Source organism: Asterias amurensis, chromosome 12 (genome assembly GCF_032118995.1).
Source record: "Asterias amurensis chromosome 12, ASM3211899v1".
Taxonomy (NCBI): Eukaryota; Metazoa; Echinodermata; class Asteroidea; order Forcipulatida; family Asteriidae; genus Asterias; species Asterias amurensis.
In genome coordinates, this window is record NC_092659.1 from 1,460,705 (window position 1) to 1,487,594 (window position 26,890).

At 37.8% G+C, this 26,890-nt stretch overlaps 2 protein-coding genes across 7 annotated transcripts; one reads left to right on the plus strand and one right to left on the minus strand.

Moving 5' to 3' along the window:
* Positions 1-2,162: 2,162 nt before the first annotated feature.
* LOC139945612 (protein O-mannosyl-transferase TMTC4-like) lies at positions 2,163-22,960 on the plus strand. 6 transcript variants are annotated; one of them, XM_071943026.1, is made up of 15 exons: positions 2,163-2,412; positions 5,913-6,438; positions 7,012-7,252; positions 7,950-8,037; positions 8,713-8,804; positions 9,350-9,619; positions 9,977-10,179; positions 10,727-10,904; positions 11,312-11,440; positions 11,885-11,964; positions 12,611-12,718; positions 13,229-13,370; positions 15,907-16,021; positions 19,873-19,985; positions 20,457-22,960. In XM_071943026.1, exons 2-15 carry the CDS (start codon positions 5,945-5,947, stop codon positions 20,688-20,690), a joined length of 2,487 nt encoding a protein of 828 aa, XP_071799127.1. In that variant the 5' UTR covers positions 2,163-2,412; positions 5,913-5,944; the 3' UTR covers positions 20,691-22,960. The 6 variants fall into 6 exon arrangements, 4 of the variants coding, with proteins under 4 accessions (XP_071799127.1, XP_071799125.1, XP_071799128.1 ...); XM_071943024.1 differs by lacking the exon at positions 15,907-16,021 and adding an exon at positions 17,432-17,546; XM_071943025.1 differs by lacking the exons at positions 2,163-2,412; positions 15,907-16,021 and adding exons at positions 4,840-5,020; positions 17,432-17,546.
* A 687-nt stretch (positions 22,961-23,647) lies between these two features.
* LOC139945614 (A-kinase anchor protein 14-like) lies at positions 23,648-26,844 on the minus strand. The gene is made up of 4 exons (XM_071943030.1): positions 26,760-26,844; positions 25,733-26,018; positions 24,935-25,114; positions 23,648-24,281 (listed from the first exon to the last, which is right to left on the minus strand). Exons 2-4 carry the CDS (start codon positions 25,988-25,990, stop codon positions 24,144-24,146), a joined length of 576 nt encoding a protein of 191 aa, XP_071799131.1. The 5' UTR covers positions 25,991-26,018; positions 26,760-26,844; the 3' UTR covers positions 23,648-24,143.
* Positions 26,845-26,890: the final 46 nt, after the last annotated feature.

A 26,890-nucleotide genomic window follows, 5' to 3' on the forward strand; every position in this document is an offset into this window, starting at 1 on the left:
CTTGTTATAAAATGCAATTGTTGGAATGTTTGCAATTGTTGGGATGTTTTAAAAGTAGAATACAATATGATCCACACAAATTTGCCTCGAAATTGCGTGATTTCCTTTTACTTTGCGAACTAACACGGTCGGCCATTTTATGGGAGTCAAAAATTTGACTTCCATAAATGGCCGACCGTGTTAGTCGAAGAGAGGTAAATAGAAAACCGTGCAATTTCGAGGCGTTTTTTTGTTTTTGTGGATCACTGTATTCTATTTTACAACGTCTTTCTACCCATTGCAAACGCTTTTCAAAGACCAACTCGACCGATCCATGGCAACGTGTTTCTTCGTCACAAGACCACAGTAAAAATGAGTTGAACAAGCACACCGGGGAAGGTCTAATCTATTATTAAGTCATGTTACTTTACGATACTCAACATAATTCTTTAAAATATATCATAATTCATTGTCAAAATTTTCCACAAAAATATTACACAATGAGGTGTTACTGTCATAATTTTTTTTGAAACCTTATGGATGATGTCTAGTATAGTAGTGGAGCATAGAGGTAGAACCTCCATGAGTAGAGTAAGTAGTATAATAGCTAGACTGGCACTAATTACTTAAAATAATGGGAGACTTTTTGGGACGCTTGGTGGCAGCAGACTTACCGGGTAAAATCCATTGTTCTCTGTCATGTGCGTTAACACTGGAAATTTACCGGTTAAGTCTGCTGCCACCTAGCGTTCAAAAGTCTCCCATTGTTGGCATGTTATCGAGCAATGGAGGCTGTTGGATAGTAAAACAAACATTCATGAGAAACAACTCCCTTTGAAGTAACGTATAGTTTTTGACAGAGAAGTCGTTTCTCACTCAAATAATAAAAGACTTCAGGCCTGAAGCCTTTTTATTAGGCATCTGAAAGCACACAAAGTGCAACAAGGGTGGTTTTCTTTCATTTTTCTATTGCAACTTCGCTGACCAAAGTTCAAATTTTATTGATTTTAAATGTGAGTATAATTGATAGTTTGAGTTAAATTTTAAATGTTTTGTTTGTTTGTTGCTTCTGTTTTTGCTGTAAATTAATTTGTGTTGTCACTGATGAACAAGCCTCTCATAAAGCCCCCATTGTTGGTTTCTCCGTATCCAAATATAGTTATTATTTTTATTTCATTTCCATTAATTTTTTTTTTTTCTTGACCAGCTCTTGACTGTTTTTAATTTATATAATTGTACTTCATTTGTTGACTATTCTCTCTTTTCCCAAATATGAAAATAAATGTTGATTGAATTGAATTGATGGTATATTAGGTGGATCATTTCACAATATTTTACTCTTGTTTATGTTTGCCCGCTTCACTGATTGTTTATTTCTTTATTTTTTTAATTTTCTTACCTCCCCACTAAATAAGCTAAGTCATTCTGCCCCTCCCCTTCCCGTCCCGCTGTGCTATTTTTTGCAGCGAGTAGCAGTGCAGCGAAGTTGGCTACCCGTCCGTGTACATGCGCACCATGCAGGCCCATGTATTTCGAGGAAGGCACTAAAAACTAACCTCTGCAGCGGTTCGGAACTTTTCGTGTGCTCTCGGAACATTCCGGCACGGTTCGCGACGATCCCCCACGCAGCAGGTTTGGGGAGTTGTTACATAAGAGTGTACTAACCACTAGGACCTGGTTGTTAATGATTTCATGTCTAAAAGATGCAAGTACAGCTTCGACCTCTTTATTCAAGTACATTTGTAGCAGCAGGTTTGGGGAGTTGTTACATAAGAGTGGACTAACAACTGGGACCTGGTTCTTTATATTTTCATGTTTAAAAGATGCAAGCACTGCTTCAGACCTCTTTATTCAAGTACATTTGTAGCAGCAGGTTTGGGGAGTTGTTACATAAGAGTGGACTAACCACTAGGACCTGGTTGTTAATATTTTCATGTCTAAAAGATGCAAGCATATGCAAAATGACGTCATAAGGTCATTCTCGCTCGGGTATTCTCCGATGGGCCGAACGGCTGTGGAGCTAAGTATTTAGTGCCTTCCGTATTGGTATTTCGAGCGCAGACATTATGAATTTCTAAATGTCATTTCATGGCCACCATACACACTGATATCGCGGTGCGCACAGCAATCGGAATGTAAACAATGTATTACACAAACACACACAGAAAAGGCTCCATGTGCTTTGCAGCAGCGCTACATCAAAAGCATTCATTTTGAAAGCAGCTTTTTGTTTGCTCATGTGCAATTAGTGAGCCTGAACAATCTCTTGCTTTTGGTATTTCTCGATCTGTTCATCGCTCCACCGACCTTGGTACTTGATAACCTTTCGTCAAGGTACGTTTCAGACGTGGATATCTGGCGGAAAAAACCAATGCTGAAAGTGAAAGGGAGACATTTGTTTGGTGTTTTTTGAAGTGTTTGGTGGAAAATGAGGTAAGAATTGTGCACAGCAGAGTGAGCTGAGTTTCCAGTGCAAGCTAGCTAGACAAAGAATGGTGGGCCATTTTGGTTACAGACAGGGGAAGGGGTTGGCACAGGGGGGTATAGTATCTTATTTACCCAGGGGTCGAAATTGCCACTAGCCCGCTAGCCCGGGACTACCACATTTACAGCCGGGCTACTGATTTTTCCAGTTTGATTGCCCGACAGGTTAGTGGAAAAATAATGCAAAAATCATCATCACAAACAATAAAGAACTATGTTATTGGTGTATTGTAAAGTTTGAGCCGTGACGCGAGACATAATGTGTCTTTCGGGCTACCAAAATCTTATCAGGGCTACTAAAAATTATTGGTCACTAGCCCTGCTGACTACCATGGAAATACACTTAATTTCGACCCCTGTTTACCTCAATGAGATATCCCTTTTTGTAAAAATTAGTGACAAGGTTATGAACTGATGAAGTTGGTGGCACCATATGGAGAGTTATTCAAACCGTTTATTATAAAATTCATAAACATATATTGGTTAGAAAGATGTTTCTTTCAATGCCTCGAAATTGCATGGTTTTCATTTTATTAAAGGCAGCGGATACTATTGGTAATTACTCAAAATAATTATTATAATAAAACCTTACTTGGTGACGAGTAATGGGGAGAGGTTGGTGGTATAAAACATTGTGAGAAACGACTCCCTCTGAAGTGACATAGTTGCGAGAAAGATTTTTCTACGAATTTGATTTCGAGACCTCAGATTTAGAATTTGAGGTCTCAAAATCAACCATCTATAAGTGCACACAACTTTGTGTGACAATGGTGTTTTTTCTTTCATTATTATCTCGCAAGTTTCGAAGACCGATTGAGCTCAAACTTTCACAGGTTTGTTATTTTATGCATATGTTGAGATACACCAACTGTGAAGGCTAGTCTTTACCAATAGTGTCAACTGCCTTAAATCGAATGTTTTACTCCAGAAAATGGCCGATGATGTTGTTTAGAACACTGGGTCCGACAAAGCTACTTTTTTTTTTCATGTGCGTTAAAACTGCTAGAATAAGTCAGCAGGATACCAGTTACATTTAGTAAAGTGACATGGTATTTTGGCTGGTAACCTTTTTCCGGTAAGCATAATTTTGTTGTGCTTAGCTGTATTTTGTGCTTAAGTAGCTATGAAATTGGGCCTGCAGCTGTTAGGAAAATAACCATTCAATTGGTCTTAAAAAATTATTCAATAGCCATTCAATTAGAAATCCAATGTTAGAGTGCCGAAGAATAAACAAACGCCGCCACAATAACAACCACAGAAAAAGCACCACAAATATTATGTATTGTGTATTATTATTTGCGGAGTTCCTGTGGTTAAAGGTCTTTGTTGATCACAGCATGTGCTTAAACTGTCAGGTTGTTTAAGGAGTCCCTTAAAGGTACTTTGGAAATGACCCCAAAAATAATTTCTGTAAAAAAATTCAGAAAGTCTATCTGTTAACAGAAAAGGTAATGGTAGTAATAAGCATCCTTTTAAATGATTTCTTCTGAAGATGGAATCAAGAAATGGATGTTGACAAATTTGAATTGCTGTTTATTTGGAAGTGGTTGGTTCAAATGCTGCTTTAGTAAACTTTTCTTTGTTCAATCAAACCCAAAACAACATTTAATACCAGTTTAAACGTTTTTAAAAAATGTTATACTATCGATTAAAATCATGGTTAGGTCTATATCAGTCAATGAATTGAAACTTAATTCTCAGGGTATTTTATGTAAATCCTAACAAACTTGACAGTTTGGGTCGAGTGTGGCCTTAACCCTACAATTCCATCATCTCCTAAATCACTACTACCAAATTGTTTGGACTTGGAATATTTATATATGCCTGACCCTCCTGTGACATGTATGATGAGCAATTTTATTGTGTGCTCTGAGTACTGGCCCTTCCCCTACGAACCCATTACTCTGACACTAGCAGTTGGATCATGGAGTTAATCCCCATGGTTTGATTAGATGTAGAACTTTGAAGGAATCTTGACTATAGCTTCTGAAAGCTTCATACTAAGAATAGAATCTCAGGTTTCGGTCAGAGTAATACCACCCCTTTAATCTTGAATGAAAGGAGAGTCTACTGAGAGATGTTTATAACCAGACCCCGCAGTGAGCTGCATTCATCCCTTTGTATAAGTCAGCAGATCTGTTTAACACTGTCCAAGGCTACACAAAGTACACTCTAACAAACAGCTATTATTATGTCTTTCAAAATCGTGCTCAACACTAAAGCAAAGAACCCCCGTTATGCTGAGGCTAATTGACAACCCCCCCCCCTATGTAAACCAGTTGTACGTGAGTATTTCTACGTGTCAAACACTTTGATGTTGTTTACCACCACCTTTAGACCCATTTTCTAGTTTTTTTGAGGACCTCGTTTTGGATGTGTGGTTAACCACAAAGACAAGGAATTGTGTGTGATAGCTGTCGGAGGAGAAAATATTCGCCCTGACACTGTCTATGTTTACCTAAGCAAAGCAGACGGGCATTTCAAGTTGTTTTCTTTACCAGTAGTTCTTTAAATGGTGGCTGTCCTATTGTTCGTACAACCTTGAAGCAGTGGGCAGGTAAGCGGTACTTAAGCTTGCACCAATCGAGAGTCCGAGATCATTTTGCTGTTGACTGTTGATTACAAAGAACTTGGCAGAGATAGGTGCTTGTGGATTGATCTTGGCTACTGTCTAAAAAAACTATCTGATAAGAATTTGTGGTTGGCTGATGATAATCTGTTTTGTGGTGAAGGACACTTTGGTATGTAAATAGAACTTCCTAAAATGTTGTAAATTCTTTTTAAACCTTGCAAGACAATTTTGGTGAAAGATCTAAATGGATTTTGTAGAGTTGGAAGTTTTGAGTTGGTGTGTCGTTGCAGAGCGGTTAAGAGCATCGCACTCAGGCTTTGGTGTTTTTGATCAGCATAGTCTGGCTTTGAGTCCTGGGCCCAATTCAAAGCACTGCTTAGCAGCCGATTTTTTGCTTACTGTGCGATTTCTATTTCATAGCGCTGCTAACTGTAAGCACACGAAAAGGCATGCTAACCTTCCGGTGCTTACCGCACACAAAAAAATGACGTCACAATGCAAATCCACAGTAAACACGCAATATGGCCGCCCAATTTTTCTGCTAACCTGTGAAATAAGCTAAGGCTTAAGCAAATTTGTTCTGCTACAGTAAGCACGCAAATTGCTTACTGTTAAGCAGCGCTATGAAATTGGGCCCTGATCACTCATCATGGAAAATTAGGAGTTAACCCCGGTGTTTCTGGTTCACATAGCATTAGCAAAGCATCCTTATTTACACATTTCCTAAGGCTGGGAGCTACTTGCATTGTACGAAACCTGTCACTTATGAGGCATCACAGGTTTCATAACCAGAGACTAAGAATCTTTTGTTTTTTTAAATATGTTGTTTAGTTCCGTAAATTCACAAGATTCATAAATGTGTTTTTTTTTCCTACAGGATGACACACAGCAATGGTGTAATCATTAAGGATGATGCGTTTATGCCGGCACCCTGACCAAACTCCACGGCTGAAGTCACGGAGCATCCCCGGAGCCATGCCAAACCCAGCCACTTCTCATCAAAGACCCACGAACCACAACCGGTCAAAGCCGAGTCCCCAAGGGTTGAGATCTCGGAAAAATGGCGTCCACCGGCACAACCCTCCGGAAAGAGTGGACTCTCAGAATAACATCTTGAAGAAGTCTCAAGAAGCAAGTTTAGATGACTGGGACCTGAATATTCCTGTTCCTAAACTATCGCTGAGACAAGCGGCGTGTGTGGTAGCCATCTTGTCTCTACTTTGCTATGGCAACAGTCTCTATGGTGACTTTGTCTTTGATGATATGGAAGCGGTGCTTAGCAACAAAGACGTGAAACCGGAAACGCCGATAGCGGAACTGTTTTATGATGATTTCTGGGGAGAGAGACTTACTAAGAATCATAGTCATAAATCTTACAGACCGCTCACTGTTCTCACATTTAGGTAATTCTGTTAACCTTTGTCAAATGATTTCCGATGTTTAAAGGGAGGAAATACCTATGGTAGTTACTCCAAAAATTAATGGCCTAAAACTTACTTGTTAAGAAGCACTGTACAGCTATTGATAATGTACAACATTTTGAAAAACAATTTCCTTCTTGGAAATGTTTATTTTTTTTGTATTCCAATTATGGATTATCCTTTCTGCATGGCCATTCAAACTGTGACTGTCGTATAGCAAGAGATCACACTTAAGTTTCCGATACAACCTTGGAAGCGGCAGCAAAGGGATCACCTTAAGGGGATGCGACTTACACAGCTAGCGCAGAAATTTGGCACTTTCCATGCAAGCAGAGAATGGTGATCGTAAGCGCAGAATTCTGCAGTAAGCAGAGCCATGAAATCGGGCCCTGGTTGTCCTACATAAATACTTTCCATCTGCCTTTTGGACACCATGTTCAAATTCACCCAATCGGTTTCCCTTGTGGTTCATTACTTGATAGGCTATTTCTCTTGTAAAAGTATCCCCCAAAATAAAATTGAGGATAAAAGAGTAACTCCTTCTCTCTGATGCAGGTTGAACTATTTTCTCAGTTGTGGTTTTCATCCGTTGGGTTTCCATCTGACAAACATCATCCTACACTCCGTCATCAGTGTCTTATCCTTAGTCATCTTCTCCATCCTCTTTGCCGATCAGCCGTCTCAAGATGACATCGACGATGAGGATGATGTCCGATGGCAGCTTGGGTTCTCCTCTCCGAGAGCTAGTCTCCTGTGTGCTTTGTTCTTCACAGCTCATCCTATTCACACTGAGAGTGTAAGTGACCTTTAATAATAATAATAAAACACAGCATTTGTAAGGTGCACTTTCTTTGTATACTTATTCGAAGGCGCCGGTTTTAACTGATTTGCCTTCCTAAGAACGAAGTATTTTGAAGCAGGTAGTTGGAATTCAAAACTATTTGTCTAAGAACTTACAAAATGGAACCTACAAAATGCAGGCCATGACAGGCATATGTATACTTTGTTTTTGAAAGGGCACTTCAGGGCACCAAGGCATTTTCTCCTTGGCAAAGGGCACCCTAGGAGGATTTCCACTGGATCATTTCAAGGGCACCAAGGCAATGAACAGGAGCATGAAATCAATTGCCTTCATTGCCTCCTTGAAGTATTAGGTCTGCCATGGAATTTAAGGTTGAACATGAACTTGATTTCACTGATAAGAAAAATTGCAGCCTTTCCTTTATGGACTACGGTTGTGAACTGGACCGAAGCCTTGCTTTAGGACATGGTGGATTGGGTTTTCAGTCCCTACCTGTCTGCGTGGGTTTTCTCCTAGTCATGCTAGTTGTGGTTTTCCTCCCACATTGAAAAACTGAACGATTTTTCATCATCCTCACCACAGGTATCTTCAGGCCTACGGGTCACAGCGCTAGACGCTTTTAAGGGTCCTGGTTTTCATTTTAAGAGAGATACAATAATGACAATTGTGTTTTTCATTTATTTCTTAATAGGTGGCAGGTGTTGTTGGAAGAGCTGATCTGTTATGTGCATTATTTTTTTTTCAGTCTTTTTATTTTTACGTTTCTGCTTTGACAAAAGGTAAGTTCAATAAAGTATTCTCTGGATATACCATTTAGAAATCTGAAGCCCAGTTCATACTTCCTGCGAATGCGATACAAATTTTGGCGCCACAAATTCGCAATGAATTGTCCGCTTCTTCTGCAAAACATTCATTGTGAAACAGCCCTGTGTCGTCAAAAATTTGCTTCATATTCACATTCGCTGAAATTATGAACCGGGTTTAACTGTGAGGGATGCTTTTTACAATGCCTTTTACCGATTAATTTGTTTTCTTATTGTTATCTGACTGTTTTTGTCGTTTTTAATTATGAAAAAAAGTTATGCAAGTTAGCCCAAGATGAGGCTAAAAGCCAGTCTTGGTAAAGGTCTTAGAAGAAAACACTTAAGATAAGAGCTTGAGAATGGATATTCCTCTTTCGTCTAGATTGTAAGATGAGGGGAAACGAGCACCGGGCAACGAGTTCCAAAGAGATACAGTACATGGAATAAAGCAATCATTTATTGTTTAGCTTCCAAGTTTTTCACAGATTAATTTTTAATTTACCAATGTTTGTAGCAATCCTTATTGCTTTGCGCTTGAAAATTGAATGGAAAAGGCGCAATAGAAATCAATAAATTATTGTTATTATTATATTATGTTTTGACAATTGCTGAATGTATCCGCTGACGTCCCTTTTGTGATTTCGATTTCAGGAGGATGTGGCCATTCTCTGCTGAGATTGTTTTATTGTTTACTGTGCTGTATGGCCTCAATGCTTTGTAAAGAACAAGGAATAACTGTTATTGTAAGTAACAATGGAATTAGCTGTTACTAATAAATTGTTTAACCAATTAAGGTAGGGTCGAAGATAGTTTTTGTCAACAAATTGCTGATTTATAGGCAAAATTATCAAGAAAGATACAATAAATGTTACATTAGGGGCTAGTGCCAACAAGGGTTACCTCCTTCTTATTTCATCAGGATGTAAGCAAGGGTATCTTCCACTAGGAGCCTGGCTGGTAGAGCAGAATGCACTACCTTCCCAACTTTTTACGAAGCAATTACTAGAGCCTTGTTAAAGGGAGGGGGGGCACAAGTCATGACTGGGATTCGAACCTACACTCTGGTGCTGACAACACACTCTGCTGCTGGATCCTTTAGACCATGACATGCTCGGCCATGACATGCCACTGTGGTTTTGAATTACCAGGCTGCAATATGGTATACTTATTTAAAATAATAATATTTAAGATGTATTAAAATCACATAATTAATTTACATCTAATACATGTACGTCTATTTACGTCTAATAATCTTTTCGGGTTTTATGTTTCCTGTCTTCTTGTAAAGGGTGTCTGTATAATTTACGATGTCATCATCAACTGTAAATTAGACGTCCTTCAAATCTTCCAGTATTATCTTAGTCGTCATAGAAACCAGACCAAAGAAGACGATTCTCTAGATCCAAGATGGCTGCATTCCTTAGCAACCAGACTGTGTATAATGGGGTTTTGTGGAGTTGGGCTTCTTATCGGAAGGTTGTTTATTATGGGGGGTGGTCCTCCACCATTTCAGCATTTTGACAACCCGGCTTCGTTTGCAGAAGGAGCTATAACAAGGGTGAGTTAATTGTATACTCTTTTAATTGTTAAAACCAATCCAGCTCTTTTCAGTGCCACAGTCCCACATACAAGGAGATTTTACACATGGTTGTACCTGCCAATTTACTATTACTTTTTGCATTTTAAAGTTTTTACATTGCAAACAAAAAGAGATTTTAATAAAGAAGATTGATTCTTTGCACAAATTAGTTCTAAATATTTTATCAATATTTCTAATAGTAACTGATTCTTGGAAACTTAATGATTGGAAGGAATGAACTAATCTGTAACCAAAAATTGTTGATTGAAAACATTCTTGTGTTTATTGTCATTTATTTAATTTAGTTTCCTACATTTTGTGTATTCTTAATCACAGATAGTGAACTACAACTTCATTTATTCCATCAATGTCTGGCTCCTGATGGTGCCTCACTGGCTCTGTTTTGATTGGTCAATGGGCTGTGTGTCATTGATAGAATCCGCCAATGATGTGAGAGTATTGGTCCCTATTGCATTGTGGGTATTCTTGGGTTGTCTGATCTTCAAGTGCTTTATGGATCCGCCAAGCCAGAGGAGAAGGTATGTTTTCTTACTGACAATTTGACTCTGTGGCACATTACCTTAAAACAGTAAATCTTAGGCATCATGCCCTTTGTCAGACAATATTATAATTTTATATAATTCTGAGCATGACCATACTTAATTTTTAAAAAAATCAATTTGCAGTCAAGCACCTCCAAAAATCCCACACAGCAAAGACAACTAATATTTTCAATTTCTGACATTATTTTGCTTGCAATTGCTTTGCAAAAAAGTTAGTTTTTAGTCAGACACTCTAGTTTACTGTTGTTATTACTTCTTGTAATGAAACCAAGGATGCCTCATAAGTGAGGTTAATCACTGTAGCTCGCGAGCCTGGAGGAAACCTGATAACAAGGGTACTGCTATGTGAACCAGAAACACTGGGGTTAACAACAACTCTTTCATGATCGGTGTTCTGTGTTTAAGGTGCACTACCAATCCTAGTACATGGTGCAATGTAAGGTCAGTTGCTTGTGTCTGGTTCCCTCTAAATCTTCAAAAAATTTGTTTGACATCCTCTGTTTTTCCCTCTCTCATTCTCCAGGGTTTTGACAATGGCGATGGCTCTGCTGATAATTCCTTTCTTGCCAGCCTCTAATCTCTTCTTTAGAGTTGGTTTTGTCATCGCTGAACGAGTCTTGTACCTACCTAGTCTAGGCTTCTGTATGTTACTGACGCTAATGGTCAACAGACTATCATCTCATCTGCCTGGTGGTAGAACGGTAAATATGTTTGCATGTTTTTTGTTGTCGCCTGCAGAAGACTTTTAGAGTTCTGTATTTCGCCAACTCCGGACAATGTGTTCAATTAGCTTCTGCGGGTTGACTCAGGTCTGCCGCTAGTGCATTTGAGAAGCTTTGATGCCATGGCTCACCCGGGTCAAACTCAAGTGACCTGCTTGACTTGGGTCTGACCTGGATGCATGATGTCAAAACGCAAAAACCTTCTAGTTGGCAGCCATTTTTCGGGGTACTTAGCGGGACACTTTTAGGAAGTTTGACACACATTTTCACCCGAAAACATAAACTTTGTGAGCATTAAATTATTTTGTTATCTGAAGATGATGTCTTGTTCAGCCTGAAAGTTTTCTCTCCAGTTACCCTGTTTTTGTTTTTACTTCATCTGCAAGGTTATGAAGTGTGTCGTGGTTGGTGTTCTGGTGTACTATGTGAGTCGGTGTATCGGCCGTAACAAAGACTGGAGTACAGAGGAAAGACTCTACAAGGCTGGGTTAGACGTCTGCCCACTAAATGCTAAGGTAGGTTGGTAATTAAACTCATTAATAGACTGGTCAGTATGTTCAGGTCTGTTGTAATACGTGACGGGCTCAACAAAAAATGAGGCGCTTGTCGCACAACCCACTTTCCAGTACAGGGCTGTTGAGTGATGGGAGGGTGAAAAAAAAAAGATTATAAATTTTTTGTTTATGTGGTTTTATGTTTCTTTAGGGTCTTTATTTTCACATTTTCTTAAGTAAAGTTGAATAAAACATGTTCTATTTGTTCATCCCTTAGTCATCAATAGTTGCTGTTTTTATTAAACAGGCTGTTTCCCCAGTTTGGGTTATTTTTCAGATTATGACAAAATCTAATTTCAAAAGGTCCTAACTTTTGAACCAAACATTCCACACAAGTGTGTAAGATATGTCAAACTGTAGGTCCAATATAATAAACATGTGTGTGTGATTTGTCATTCTTCTCAGGTCCATTATAACATTGGAAAGAACGCAGCAGACAGAGGCAGCATAGACGAGGCAATAACATACTACAGACAAGCCCTAAGGTAGGTCCTACTCTCTTAGTTTCTAGCAAAATCGAAAACCCTTTTGGACAAAACAACTTTGAATTTCTTATTTCTCTATCAGAATGTGTTAATTTATATCACTTGGTTTGCTGAGATGTAGAACAAGGAGGCATTCCAATAGCTTTATTCCACGTACTGCATCTCTTTGAAACTCCTTGCCTGGTGCATGTTTCCCTCCATCCTACAATCTGGATGGTTTTAATATCTTGATATAATGATCGATCAGCTCCTTGCTAGGAACAACACTCAACACTCAATGATAGGCTCCCCTGAGTTATTTTCATCTTCCATATCAATAATTTTTTTCTTGTAACCCTGTGCCAAGAGTGTCTTTAAGCCTTGTTCGGGGTTATCTTACAGTAAACAAAAACTAACCCAAAAATTAAACAAACAAAACTGTGCAACAATCCTTTGCAGGCCTGGAATTACACACAGACCATAGCCTCCGTTGCCCTGGTCTTTGCCTTGGTGCCCCTTCAAAAGTTTCCCATTTTCTTTAAGATTTTCCAATGGAAGTGCCCTTTACAAAGTGAAAATGGCCTTGTCCTTTCAAAGATGAAACCCCAGGCCTTCGTTAGTTCAGTAGCTGTGAGTAAATTTGTCCGAACTTGTGTTTTGAATCCAGCTTGAATCCAGTGTACGACCAATCCATGAATAATCTTGCCAATTTACTGAAGGATCAAGGACATCTCGAGGAGGCGGAGGAATTGCTCCAACATGCTGTGAGAATCAGGTCAGAAACACATTTTATTTCAATGCTAGTTTTAACTCCCCACTGAGGATGATATTATTTGGTTAGGGTTGACTGTACTGCGTAGACTTATTCACCACTTGATATCATATATCGTCCTTCGGATGGGACGTAAAGCCGTTGGTCCCATGTGTTGTGTAACGCATGTAAAAGAACCCAGTGCACTTTTCGAAAAGAGAAGGGGTTCGTCCCAGTGTTCCTTGCTGTGGCTGCTGTATGCGCCGTAGCACCTTGTAAACCCTTATAAGATGCTAATTAATTGGGTCTCAAAATTCATCACCTATCATTCTGAAAGTTTGTATATACTCAGCGCCTTGAGTACCTTGTTTGGTAGATACGTGCGCTATATAAGACTTCGATATTATTATTGTTATTATTATATTGCAGGCTTATAGTTCAGTTTATTTATCAATCATTCAAAACCACAGTAGATGATATTCAATGTTCAGACAGAAGAGGGTTGTTTAGCGTTTCTACTGATTTCTCAACCAGGCCCCAGTTTGCTGCGGCGTGGATGAATCTTGGCATCGTTCAAGCGGCCACCAAGAAGTTCTCTCAAGCTGAGCAGAGTTATCAGACGGCGTTATACCATCGTCATAGATACGCAGATTGTTACTTTAATCTGGGTAACATGGTAAGTGGCCCAAATATGAGTTCTGTTTGAATAATTGTAGAGAGGGAAACTCAGTGGTGTCCATTTGATGACAGTGAAAATACGAACCGACAGGACAAATGCAGAAAGGAGTTGATTGAAATATAATTTATTTAGGGTTGAACAAAGACAAATTGACAAGAGCGGGATTTGAACCAATGACCTCCGGGTTAATGAGAAATCATGGATTGAGGGACAATTAATGTGGGAGTGGCCTAGTATAAAAGAAAAGGGGAGGCTCCACAGTTGTATTTGAGAACATCGAAAGATGCATTGGCAGAATATTGTCTTTAGTTGATTTACTATTTTTATTAAAACGGTTCTCGGGGAAAACTATCCGTTTTGAAAAGATGGTTGGACCCATCTTTCAAGTTTAATTTTAACTCAATGTTAAACAAGTAAATCTTAACGATTTTTAACCACTTCAGTGACTGAAAAATTATCATTCTAAGTTTAATTTTCCTATTTGTTTCAACTCAATGTGGAACCAGTTAATCTCAATGGTTCTTAACCACTTCAGTGACTGAAAAAACAAAACGATCAGACCAAGCTTAATTTTCCTATTTGTTTCAACTCAATGTTGAACCAGTAAATATCAACGTTTCTTAACCACTTCATGTTGGATGACGTGTATAAGAGCTAAATTGTTCTGGACTGACTAATTACAGCAGACGGTTTGTCACGACTTGAGAGCTAAATTTTAGAACTTTGTTGTCAAGTCAGTGTTCATTATGGCAATGATATTCTGAAAGGAAAACAATTTTTAAAGAAGCTCCAAAAAAAATGAAATTGTTTTTGGGCACAAACAATTTCTCAGAAATCCAACGTGAATTGGTTAACACTTGTTGACACATTTTGAATTGATAATTTATGTTTTCATTCTAATCTTCTTTTCCCATCATTTTGTTTTTAAGAGACTTCACCTTCTGTGTTCCACTCATCATTTTCACCATTACATTACAAGTCTTGTTATTGGTTGAAATTCTTTAAAACTGATGTCATAATGCACACACATCCAATCAAATTCCCTCTTAGTATAAAGATAAAGCAGCATGGCCATACTATAGTGTAGCATGATACAGTTTGCATGAGATAGTTTTTAGTTTTGCTAGCATGCTTCAAATACTTCACTTGTAGCACTTGGTTTCATTTCTTACCCTCAGTTGATGTTTTTTTCCCCCGAAATTTTAGATATAAACACATTTGGGGAAAAAATCCTATGATTCAATTTGAGCTTAAGGGAGACTTTTAGGAGGCAGAACATAAAACAGTCTTTTGCCCAATTCCTTGAAATTTTAAGCCAAAGAAAATTGATTTGACAATCCTGCTTTAAAGTATGATTATTACAATTTTTCTTTCATGAGATATTTGTTTGGGCAGCTCTAGAATTACACAGAGGCGATGGTTGCCCTGGTCTTTGCCTTGGTGCCCCTTCAAAAAGCTTCCCATACACTTTTGAGATTTTCAAATGGCCATGCCTTCTCAAAGATGAAATTCCAGATGAAACAAAAAACTTTTGTTTGAGATCAATTGAAATGAAGTGCATGAAATAAGATGTTAGGTTTGTTCCATTTTGTTGACTGATTTTGTTGTTGTTTGTTTGTTTGTTTGTTTTGTTTGCGTGAGTGCCTGCTTGTTTTGTGTACATGGACATTTGGGAACTCTGTTTGACTATGGTTTAGCTGTCCTACTCTTTTGGTTAACTTTCCAGTGAGGTTACCAACGCAACCATTCAACTGCAAGGGTTTTGTATGGTGCAGCCTGTGTGCAGAACTAACATTGTGTACTGTTGTGTATAGGTGCATTCTTAAGATCTATTGCAGACTGGCATAGTTTACCCGTTATTCAAAACCACAGTGGATAATATTGAATGGCCAAACAGTAGGAGGGTTGTCAGTGTATAGAGTAGATGCAATCACTACATGTTTGCATGCCCCACAGTGCATCTCTCATTCAAAACCACAGTGAATTGAATGATCTTTATTAGGCCAAGTAAAAACTGAAACATGTTTAGCGTCCCTGCCCGCTTCCTTTTTACAGGCCGCCTCATTTTGTTATTTTTATTTTATTTTTTGTATGCACATTTTTTTAGATTTTTTTTTAAAATGATTTTAAAATATTTTTTATGAAAAAAGGGTTATTTTAAACGATCTCAGCTAAAACAATCTGAATGTCTTGTCTAAATGTCTTGACCAAAGTGTTTCATTTATGTATGTGTGTTTGAGCAGTAGAAAAGACAATGGATATTTGACATTTTTAGAAGAATGGCGGCCATCTTGAAATAAAAAATAAAAAGCCCCTCCTCCTTCCTTTTTTTGAGAAACCTGGACGCTAAACATGTTTCTTTTTTTACTGGGCCTTATGTGACACTCGACACAGGAATTGGGGGAATAAGTACAGCATCATTGATAACAGAGTGGCCAAGGTTTCATCGTCTGTGTTTTGGTCCTTGTCTGTCGCATTCATTTTTCTCTCATATTCCTTCCTCTTCGCCGTACGCATGATGGCGCCCTCGTAGTACTTGGATCTCCAGCGTGATAGCGAGGCTTTAAGGGCATGGCTGAATGCAACATCATTCCAAAGTGACCATGCTAGGGCTTGGAGTAACGCCGTGGTCCACTTAGAATCATTGGGTGAGACTTTGGTGTGTTGGAAAGTTAAAAAACACACTCATTGGGGATAGGTCATGTCAAAGATCGAAGGTCAAACTGTGAATAGGTCATGCCATAGATTGAAAGTCAATCCAACTCGAGATTCAGAACAACTTAAATTAATGAATGACATGCCCTCTGCTTTTTGTTTAAGCTTTTTTTCATTCCCAGAATTACACAGAGACCAAAGATGCCACGGAGGTCATAGACTCTGTTGCTCTAGGCATGACCTTGGTGCCCCTTCAAAAGCTACCCATACACTTGAAGAACTTTTAATGGAAGTGCCCTTTGCAAAATAAAATAGACCTTACCCTCTCAAAGATGAAATTCAAGACCTGCGTTATTTCTCATAGTACTGCACTGCAGCATTTTTTATATACATTTTCATAGGAAACATTCAAATTAAGGTTACCAAAAAAATATTTTAAAAAAATATGAAAACTGGTTGTCCACAGCCAAACATTCTATTAGAATCCCAATGTCTGGTTAATGCAAAACCAAATCTCAAATGTCATATATAAAAATCTCTATTTCTGGGCCTGTTTGGCTCTGGCTTGGGATCCATCATTAATTTTCGGAGCCTGGAGACGAAGTCTCAGCTAAGGTTTGGAAAAAGCCCAAGGAGTCCATTTTTATTTAGATAAGTAGACTAATTGGCATGTCTATGTTTTAGATCTTCCAATCAAATCAAATCAGAATAGATTAGATAGCAAAGCAACTGTGCATGAAATTATAGCATAGAATATTTTAATTTGCTTTATAACCTAATAAAGTAAAAGCATTTACGAATTGTCTCGAGCCGTGTAACAAAAGAAGTTTTTGACATCATACAACTTTGAGCCATGGTGTACTGCCTTTTGAACAGCAATGGTGCTGTTTGACATTTGAGATTGTCTCATTTAGTTCAAATCATCCATACAGAGTTTCCATAGCAATATGGTTTCATATCTTCATGACATCAGTTTCTACTTGTCCCTGTCAAAAAAGAAAGATCCTAAAATGAGTGTGTTTCATGGAGTGCTGTGCATAATATATTTTGTACTGATTACAAATCTTCCCAAATCATCTAACAACAAAAACTAAAAAGGCAAACTACAACTTACATGTAGTAGACTCTGTTATAAGACATTTTTCATTCTTCCATTATAAAATCATCTCTTACTAAACTGTTTTACTAAAAAACTACACCTGCATATTGACTAAAATCTCTTTAACTTGTACCTCGTACATTTACAGTTTTGTTTTGTTCTTGAAATGGTGATTTTTCTCCTAACTAACCTTGATAACAACACCGTTTATTAACCGTGTGATAACTCTAACAATATTCACTTTATTTGGCCACCATTGCACACAACCTTGCAAACAAACGCATACTTTGTGCTTGCTGTGCAGTATGTTGAATTGGGTCGCCACGATGACGCCCTCTTGGCTTGGTATAACGCCACTTCACTGCAGCCAGATCACACCAGCTCCTGGGCAAACATTGCCACTTTACATGACCGCGCTGGTAAGAACTAACCTAAGGCCGTGTATCCAAAATGGCAATTTCGGCTACAGCTAATGGCTAGAGCCCGTCTGCCAGTGTTGAAGAATAGGCAGATGCGCGCGATCTAGCCATAGCTGTAGCCAAAGTCGTCGTTTCGGACAGGGCCTCAATAAACAAGCGACTTTGGTTCTGGCTATATAGCTGTTGGCAGCAGCGGCTATCGCTAAGTTTGCGGAAGGTCCAATGGTTATAAACTATAGTGGTTGTTTATTGATGTATGTTGGGCATGTGCTCAGAAGTTATAGTGCAAACTCTAGTCATGTCTTGTCAATGGGACTGATGGCTCAATGTACTCTATCATTTTCTGATGGTCCACTCTGCACTGTGCTATGAAAGCGCCTATTGATAACCACCAATACAACTATGCCCAGTAGGTTGGTTCCAAATAGTCGACTAGCGTAGAACAACTATAGTCGACTAGACAGAGTTCGGGCAAACTTACTCGAACCATTGTCAACAACAGTCCTTGTGCGAACTTGACAATTGTTGCAGCACAAAGGCCTCCTTAGTGATTCAGCCATTAGCCACAGCCAAAGCCTTGAATTCAGACACAGCCCTAGACCTTTCATCATACTGCAGCCACCTTTGTTTGGTTCCCTGTGTCCATGATGGCAATTACAGTTATAATATCCCATAGGTGCCCGACTGATTCTTCCTCGAGTCTCGGTTTGGCTACTCTGACCTGAGCTCACTTTCATAGTAAAGCTTGTATGCTCAAAAACTTGCTAAGCAAAGTAAAATCATACTAAGCAGACAATTGTTTCCAGTCAAAATGCCATAAAGTATAAGTTTCTGTGACTGGTGCTTTACTCAGTTTTTTGCCAAGTGAAGAACTTTGTTATTGTGGCCGGCACCCGGGTGCTCTGTGCGAAACCCACTCCTTCGTTTCGAGAGGGACGCCAGATCACTTGTAGGATTTTTCTGCTAAAATGAAAATAGGCCCTGGGTGGAGGTCAGACAAGATGGCTGCTCTGTGATGATGGTCTATAATAAAATGTTACCATGGTGCTTCTTTCTCTATCAAATGTCCTGACTGCAATAACACTAAAGAGCAAGTTTCTGACGAAAAGTAATCAGCTTTAAGTCCCAAACTCCTTTGAAGTGAAGTTTGTTTGAATAGTGTATGTTTGGACAGTTGTGACTTTTACCACTGGGTTCAATGAAGTCTATTTACATTTTGGAAAAATCCAAGATGGCCATTATTTGGGTAATTTTTACTGTTACAAGAAGGTTTTTAATTGCCCGCAGAAAATGTAGATTTTGTGATTGAAATCAGGATCCTTTTGTCATCTGTATGCAATGATATTTCCAAATATTTAAATTTTGGTGGCTATTTTGAAAAAATCAAAGTGGCTGCCATGCAAACCTCGGGAGAATGGAAATATTGATTTTGTGATTTTATACAGATTCTGAAAACAAAATATTAAATCTTAACACTGTGAACCTGACTATATTAAAAATCTCCGGTGAAAAAGGCAATTATCCTGTGAAAAGTTTCATATTCCAAAGCTCCCTTTCACCACAAAGCTATTTCCTTCTGCACTCACTGTTGCAACTCTTTTAACCACACATTTTTCTTTTAAAACCACTTTGTGACTGGTGGTTTTGTTTTGCAGTTTGAAGTTTTGAAAAGTTACTTTTCCAATTTATTGAAATTTTATCCCCGCTGTCAGAGTCACTCGCTAACAAACGAGCAATCATGGTTACCTACCCTTTATTCCATTCATCTTAAAAAGGTTCCTGGGTTAAATAATCACACTTCCTCCCCACCAATCTTGAGCTCAGTTTTGTTCGTGAAGAATCAAACCAGAAATATGAAAGGCAAGTTGGACACTATTGGTAGTTACTCAAAATAATTGCTCCGAGTAATTTTCACAGGTTTTATATTTTATGCAAGTGTTGGGATACACCAAGTGAGAATACTGGCCTTTCACAATTACCAAAGATGTCCTGGGGTGGATTTCACAAAGAGTTAAGACTAGTCTTATCTCGCGTTAGGAAGAGTTACTTGTCCTAACTTGGGACTAGCCATACGTTTTTATTATCTCCTAGGTAGGACTAGTCCTAACTCTTTGTGAAAGTGACCCCAGTGCCTTTAAACTGTATTTTTATTGCCAAATTGTGGCTATAACCAATCTATGACCCTGTACTTAACAATCTTTTCATTATGGTGGTTTTTTGGTTGTTTTGGATGTCATAGAATTATAGCCTTTGAAGTTGTAGTGAATTTGTGTCTGCAGTTGGTTCATTGTGTATAAATGTTTTGTTTTGATGTCGTCGTATGTAGGCCAGCATGAGACCGCCATCTTGGTTGCTAAGGAGGCAATGAAACATGTACCTGACGAACCATCAATCTATTACGGATTGGGAAATGTACTCGGCAAGGAAGGACGCTATGAGGTTATTTTGGTTGATTATTTTTTTAGAAAATATAATTAGAAGTCTAATTTGGAGTCCAAACTATAATGAAAAAGTAATTAACCAGTGAATAAGACGGACAGTTTTATTTAAGAAAATATTTTGCAATGTATGTTTACTTTATAGTTAAAGTTTAAATAAAATACAAAAGGGTTTATTTTTCGAGGATATGTAAATTATTTGGGAAAGTCAGAATTTCTTTGGTTAAGAAGATTTGAACATATGATATTGGGTTGAACAAAGAAAACATCTAGTATTAAAACACAAGGGAAACTGACGATGTAAATTTTCATTAAATTGGGGTTGAACAAAAAAAGAAAATTAAGATTTATCAACTTTACTATCGAACCCTATAATGGTGGTTCATTTTTTTTAGTTTTTAATTTTGGCAGTTGTTTTGTTTCTGTGTGTAAAGTTTAAAGTAAATTTTTTTTTTTTTTTTTTCAAATTCAGGAAGCGGAGGCCATGTTTCTGAAGGCCATTCATCTGAATCCTAGACTGGCGAATTACCATGGCAACCTAGGAGTGTTGTATCATAGATGGGGGAAATACAGCAAAGCACAGCAGCATTATCAAGCAGCCTTAGAGCTGGATCCAAAGTCTCACAATGCTAAAGAAAACCTCAAGAAATTACAACAAACTATGACGAGGCAAAGCAAGACACAAACACAAACTGGACCTAAATAGGGTTGTGCTGTGAAAAGATTTTCACAGGCATGATATTCTTCCTACCTAGGGCTGATTTTTAGTTTATTTTGGACCTTTGAAAAATCTGAAAAACTGTGATTAAACAGCCGGAAAAGTATAGAATAACATTTAGGTCACCCCTTAAAAAAAAGGGGGAAAGAAAAAAGTAATTTTGTTTTCTAAGGACCAAATATCACACCTGTTTTTGAGTACCCAGTGTTTATGCAAAAACCATGAAATACCAATTTGGCGATATGTTTCTGGGTGAAGCTTGGAAAATGCACGGAATCTTCCACATTTTATAAATAAACATGGTATAGGACAGAGATATATCTTTATTGTAAAACTGTTATTCAAACATTTCTAACTTATCTGACAATACCTAAACTGTTCTTTAACTGGAAAAAAAATAATAAGGAAACAATATATTTTGATGAATTTGATTCCTGTTAATTTCTAGATATGAATAGACGTGTTGAGAAGTCGTTAAATGTATGTCAAGGTGATGGCCTACCATCTCTTGTGGGATTATTCTGTTGTGAGACTACTGTTTTCAGCAAGACTTCTGCTCTAGCGACTACGTACCCCTGTAAATATAAATGGGGGAGTAGTCGGGAGCCAGCAGTCTTACAAGAGCAGTCATTTTGGAGTCATTACTGCGGCAAAAATTTAACGGCTTGTGCACAAGTCTTAAATATGTCTTGATCAGAATTAAGTGAGACTGGGGTGTTTAAGACACTTTTAAAAAAACTTGTAAAATATTTTCACAGAAACCTTAGCATGGACATTTTAACCTTTTTTAGTATAGAAAATTCTAACTTTTATATTGTAATTTTGCAATATTTGTAACTGAATACCCAAGAAAATATATATTTATTAACTTATTAATATTCTACAAATATAGCCATGTCTAACATGCTTTTTAAAACTAACTTGGACTATTTTACCCAGAGTATGACTTGGATTTGTAAGAAAGAAATTAATCTTAACATTGAACATCTTAAAATAATTCTTATGAATATTAAAGAATACTTCAAGATAAAACTTGTATAAATAATCTAATGCAAAGTATGGAAAGAGATACGCGAATAAGTTGTCTGTGTGGTTTTAACAAACTACTTGGTTCATATGGGCCAGAAACAGCGCACTTGAACAATTTTTGTATTAGATAATTTCAGGATAAGTTGAGGGCACTTTATAAGTTTCAAAGGCATACTATGTATGCTTTTTAATTTAACATGTTCTGTCTCTGCCTCTTTTTTACACTTTCGTCCCAATTATACCAAAACGGCATATTTCTGTACCTGATTTTTAAAGGTGTAATTTTTTTAGTTAACCAGGCTGTTTTTTATGGAAGGGCCGTGTGGCTATGCTGAAAGCCAAACTGCACCAATGGCCCTTAAAGCCATTGGACACTTTCGGAACAGAATTTTTTTTAAAGTTCACAGATTTACAAATAACTTACTGGGTTTACAGAAGGTAATGGTGAAAGACTTCTCTTGAAATATGATTCCATGAAATGCTTTACTTTTTGAGAAAACATTAAAACAATATCAATTCTCGTCATCGAGAATTACACACATGTCATGACACGGCGAAACATGCGGAAACAAGGGTGGGTTTTCCCGTTATTTTCTCCTGACTCCGATGACCAATTGAGCCAAAATTTTCACAGGTTTGTTATTTTATATATAAGTTGTGATACACGAAGTGTGGGCCTTGAACAATACTGTTTACCGAAAGTGTCCAATGGCTTTAAAGATATTGACAAAACAGGAAGACCGCCAACAGACTTCTATAATAGCTCAATTGGTAGAGCGCTTAATCCGGAGGTACCAGGTTCAAGTCCTGCATTGGTAAATTTGTCTTTGTTGAACCCAAAACTATTTAAACATTTACCCAGTCAGTTTCCTTTGTGGTTTATTTTTTTGACGTGTGAAACAAAAGTGTAAGCGGGAATTCAATACTTTAACCAAAGGCCATATTCTTTGTTAAAGTGGATTGATAACAATGCCAAAGAAGCGTTTTTAAAGAATTTTTATAACTATTTTGTACTTATTAATCTATCACTGCCAATTTATTCAATAAAATAATATAACTAATCAATAGTTGCGAATCAATGCAATGTTTTAATTGCATTAGTAATTTTTAAACAGAGTTCTTCCCTTCATCATTAAAATAATTGTGTCTCTCATTGACATCTTTCACTTTAAATCTTCAATATAGTTCAAATTGTATTTTGGGATAATATTATGTGATAACATTACTTTGATCAAAAACTGTTTTATTGTCAGTTCTTCTATTTTAATCACAAAAACACCCTCCCGAGTCAAGTCAATTATTGGACAAATTTAAATCATTTTTTCTTGCAACCTTTTTTATTGATAAAATCCAATATTGCATTGTAATATTTACAAATGTACAATTCTAACAACTTTGTATTCAATAAATTATACAAAATTTCTTCAAAAAGATTTATTGTCTAAAAGTCTACCATAAATCTAGTAAAAATGAATTTAAAGTCTATTGGAGCCGCCAGAGGTTAATTTAATAACAGACAAACAGAGAATAGTAGTGTTACTGTTTGTCATTATTTTCAACAAATGGCATTAAATGTAGGCTCAAAGATTTGTTGTCAACATAATGCATTTTCAGCTGCACAGTGTCTACTTGCTGAGAAAACGACTGTGCCTTTTAACAGAGTACACTTTTATATGTATTGTGGGATTTGAGGCATTGCATGGTGAGACATCGATGTATTTAGTTTTTAGTGATTCGTGTGTATCTGATACACATGAAGTCACTGAAAACTATCTACTTTGCATGAATATACCTTCTTTGCTGTGTAGATTTGGTCTTTGAGAAAAGGTCTTTCTACTTATTCTACTGCTGCAGAATAATTTTTCAGAATCCGGTAGACTACTTAGTTTTGAAAAGCAGCGGCCTGCTTATTTAGTACTACCTGGGCGGGATGAAGGAAAATAGCTTGGAGTTTTTATGGTCATAAATGTTTGGAGTTATTACCGACCATAACTTTAAAAAGACAAATGCTTCTGAATGTTGGTATAGATTCATACATTTAGAGTTAAGAAACATTCAACAAAATAGGGATAAAGTTTCCATAATTGGGGCTCCATTTTGCAAGAGCTAAGGTTGATCTTAACTGCAAATCGCTCTTAGATGCTAAGCAAAGTGTGACGTCATGATACAAATTACTAATCGAGGGGTGGATTTCACAAAGATTTAAGACTAGCCTTATCTTGAGTTAGGACAAGCCTTAAGTTTTTAATAAGTCTTAGGACTAGTCCTAAGTTAAGACTATCTTTGTGAAATCGACCAAATGGAGATTTTTCAAACTGTTTATCAGAACTTGGAAAGACTGGATCATTAGGGAACTTTCTGCAGAATCAGCGGCGTATACAAAGGGTCTATCTGTCTCATTTTCTAAACATCTCAGAAGTCCACAGTTTCCATCATCATGATCTTGCTCTCGATGACATCTTTGAGCCAACGCTCTCTGAAGCGAGACAGACCTGGCTTGTGGACCAACTGATTGGTCTCAAACACGTAGTAAACTTCGATTGGATAGTGCTAAAAGGTAAACAAAATAAAACATTTCATTATGTTAAGTTGGACTGGATACCATCATCATTCGCAAAGACACGCATCCGTGGCCGCCTCATCCTGATTGTATTGGAGCGCACTCCTGCAGTCACTGCAATCACCTGGGCCCAATTACATGGCTCTGCTTACCGCCAAATTCTGCGCTTACGATCACGATTCCCCAATTGCGTGCAAGCGCCGAATTTCTGCGCTAGGCTTGTAAGCGTAGAATGCCTAGTAACATGGAGTACGCACGCCCAGAAGTAAAAATTTGCGCTAACTCGTGAAAAACGCTTGCCGTAAACACAAATTCCCTGCTTCCGTAAGCGCCAATTCTGTGCTTACGGTAAGCAGAGCCATGAAATTGGGCCCTATTCTCTTTCAATTGCTGCTCTTCTCAACTATCCTACCAATCCACTTTGTGACATTGTCTATCCAGCACAGCTGAGGGCGACCTCTGCCTCCAGGAAACTTCAGCTTTAGTTTTAACATTGGTAGACATGCTGATCTAGCTGTTGCCGAAGTCGTCGTTTCGGACACAACCTTATGTTTCAGGCTATATATTCACAATTTTTCCAGATAAATCAGAAATCAGACTAAGGTAGGAAAAATATCGTGGCTATTAAAATGATTTCTCTCACCCCCGGTTTAATCTTGGAGACCTCAATGGTGAAATAGACACAGGCAGCAGCTCTAGGGATGGGTTTCCTTCTAGTTGGTAAACTCCATCGCACTTGATATCGATACTTCTTGCTGTATTTATCGTCTTCTTCTCTTAGGAAATCGATGCAGTAAAGCCAGCTGTTTTGGTATTCCCACGTCTGTTGGAAGAAAGAAAAAGTTATCAGATGATGAGGTCTTTATGCTTCTATTTGAAAGAGCAAGGGCACCAAAGCATTTTCTCCTGAGGAAATTGTAAATTTCTATTCGAGCATTTCAAGGGCAACGAGACAAAGTTGCCTCCGTATAGTATAAAGCCCGGTTCATACTTCCTGCGAATGCGAAGCGAATGTTGACGTCACAAATTCTCAGCAAATATCGCTGTGAAAGGAGGGTTGTGACATCAAATTCACGTCAAATTCGCTTCACATTCGCATTCGCAGGAAGTATGAATGGGGCTTTAGGCCTGGATGATAGTATATCAGTAAAACTTGTGGCATGTCATGGCACAGCAGTCTAGTTAACCAGCAGCGGAGTGTAGGTTTAATACAAGGGCCAATTTCATAAAGCTGTTTAGCAGACAATTTTGCTTAGCAATTTTCTTGCCTATGCAAGAAATGACCGGGTACCAGACGTAGCAATGGTAACTATGGTATTCTGGTTGGTAACCTATTTAGTTTTACTTTGCTGGAGGTAAAAAGTCATGGTAATTATTACAAATCTTCTAAAATTACACATTATTTATTCTAATAATAACAAACAAACTCTATTCAACTCACCTTGACAAACTCATTAATCTTAGCCTCTCCTTTCTCGATCGTGAATTGATCAATCGTCATCCAATGAATGTCTTGAATATCATGATCCTCTGTCTCTCTAAATAATAAACTATCGTAGTCTCTAACAGCAGACACTGGACGTCCTAAGTCTGACTCATCCCCGCTGTGTAGCTCTGATATAACTCTCTTGATGGAGTTGTCGATGACACGGTCAACAAGATGATGAGCTTGTTGTTCTAATTCTTCAACGCCCGACATGTTGCCTCTGCTGTCTGGACTCTGGTCACTGTCAACCCCCCAAAAACAAAATTAACATTAGAATTCACATTTAATTAAAGGCACTGGACACTATTGGTATTAATATTATTACTCAAAATAATTGTGTTCGCATATTACAAACTTGGTGGAGAGCTGATAATACAAAACATTGTGAGGAACGACTCCCTCCGAAGAAACATAATTTTTTGAGAAAGTAATTTTACTTTGTTGTTCTGTCTGACTGTCAGTGTCAGTGTCATGACTGTAGTGTATAGAGTAGAGCTGACTTTGCATGTTTTTATAAAATTTATAATTATAATAAGGTTTTGGTACTTATACACATGGCACGCTAGCATCTGCAATTGCACTAAAATTAGTGTAAATGCAGGTGCTAGCGACTAAATCCTCAACTTTATTAAACATTAAAAAAATTAAGGCAAAGCACTGAACATAAAGACATTTAATAAAAGCATGACCGAAATGACAGTACATTCTGAGTTATTCAACAATGAGAACATTGAGTCAACAATGAGTCCTCCTCCACGTCCTCACGGCTCATCACATCAACAACAGTCATTCAGCTGACAGTCCGGCCTCACATTCACAAGACACAAGGCTTTTGTCATGCTCGTGTTTTTAATCCCTTGTTTTTCTCATTTATGATTCGTTAAATTGTTATATCATTAGTTAGTAGAGCTCTTATCATCGATACCATATAAAGCATATTTCAGATTTAATTCTATCAAGAAAATTAACAAAGAAAACTTACCCGTCAAAATTTCATCTCGCTCGCACTGCATGCATTGAATATTGTTGATGGTTGCTGTTGACAACTTTGCGCATGTCAGAAAAATATTGGCCTCTAGATGAATAGCCACTGAAAATACTTGTAACAAACTA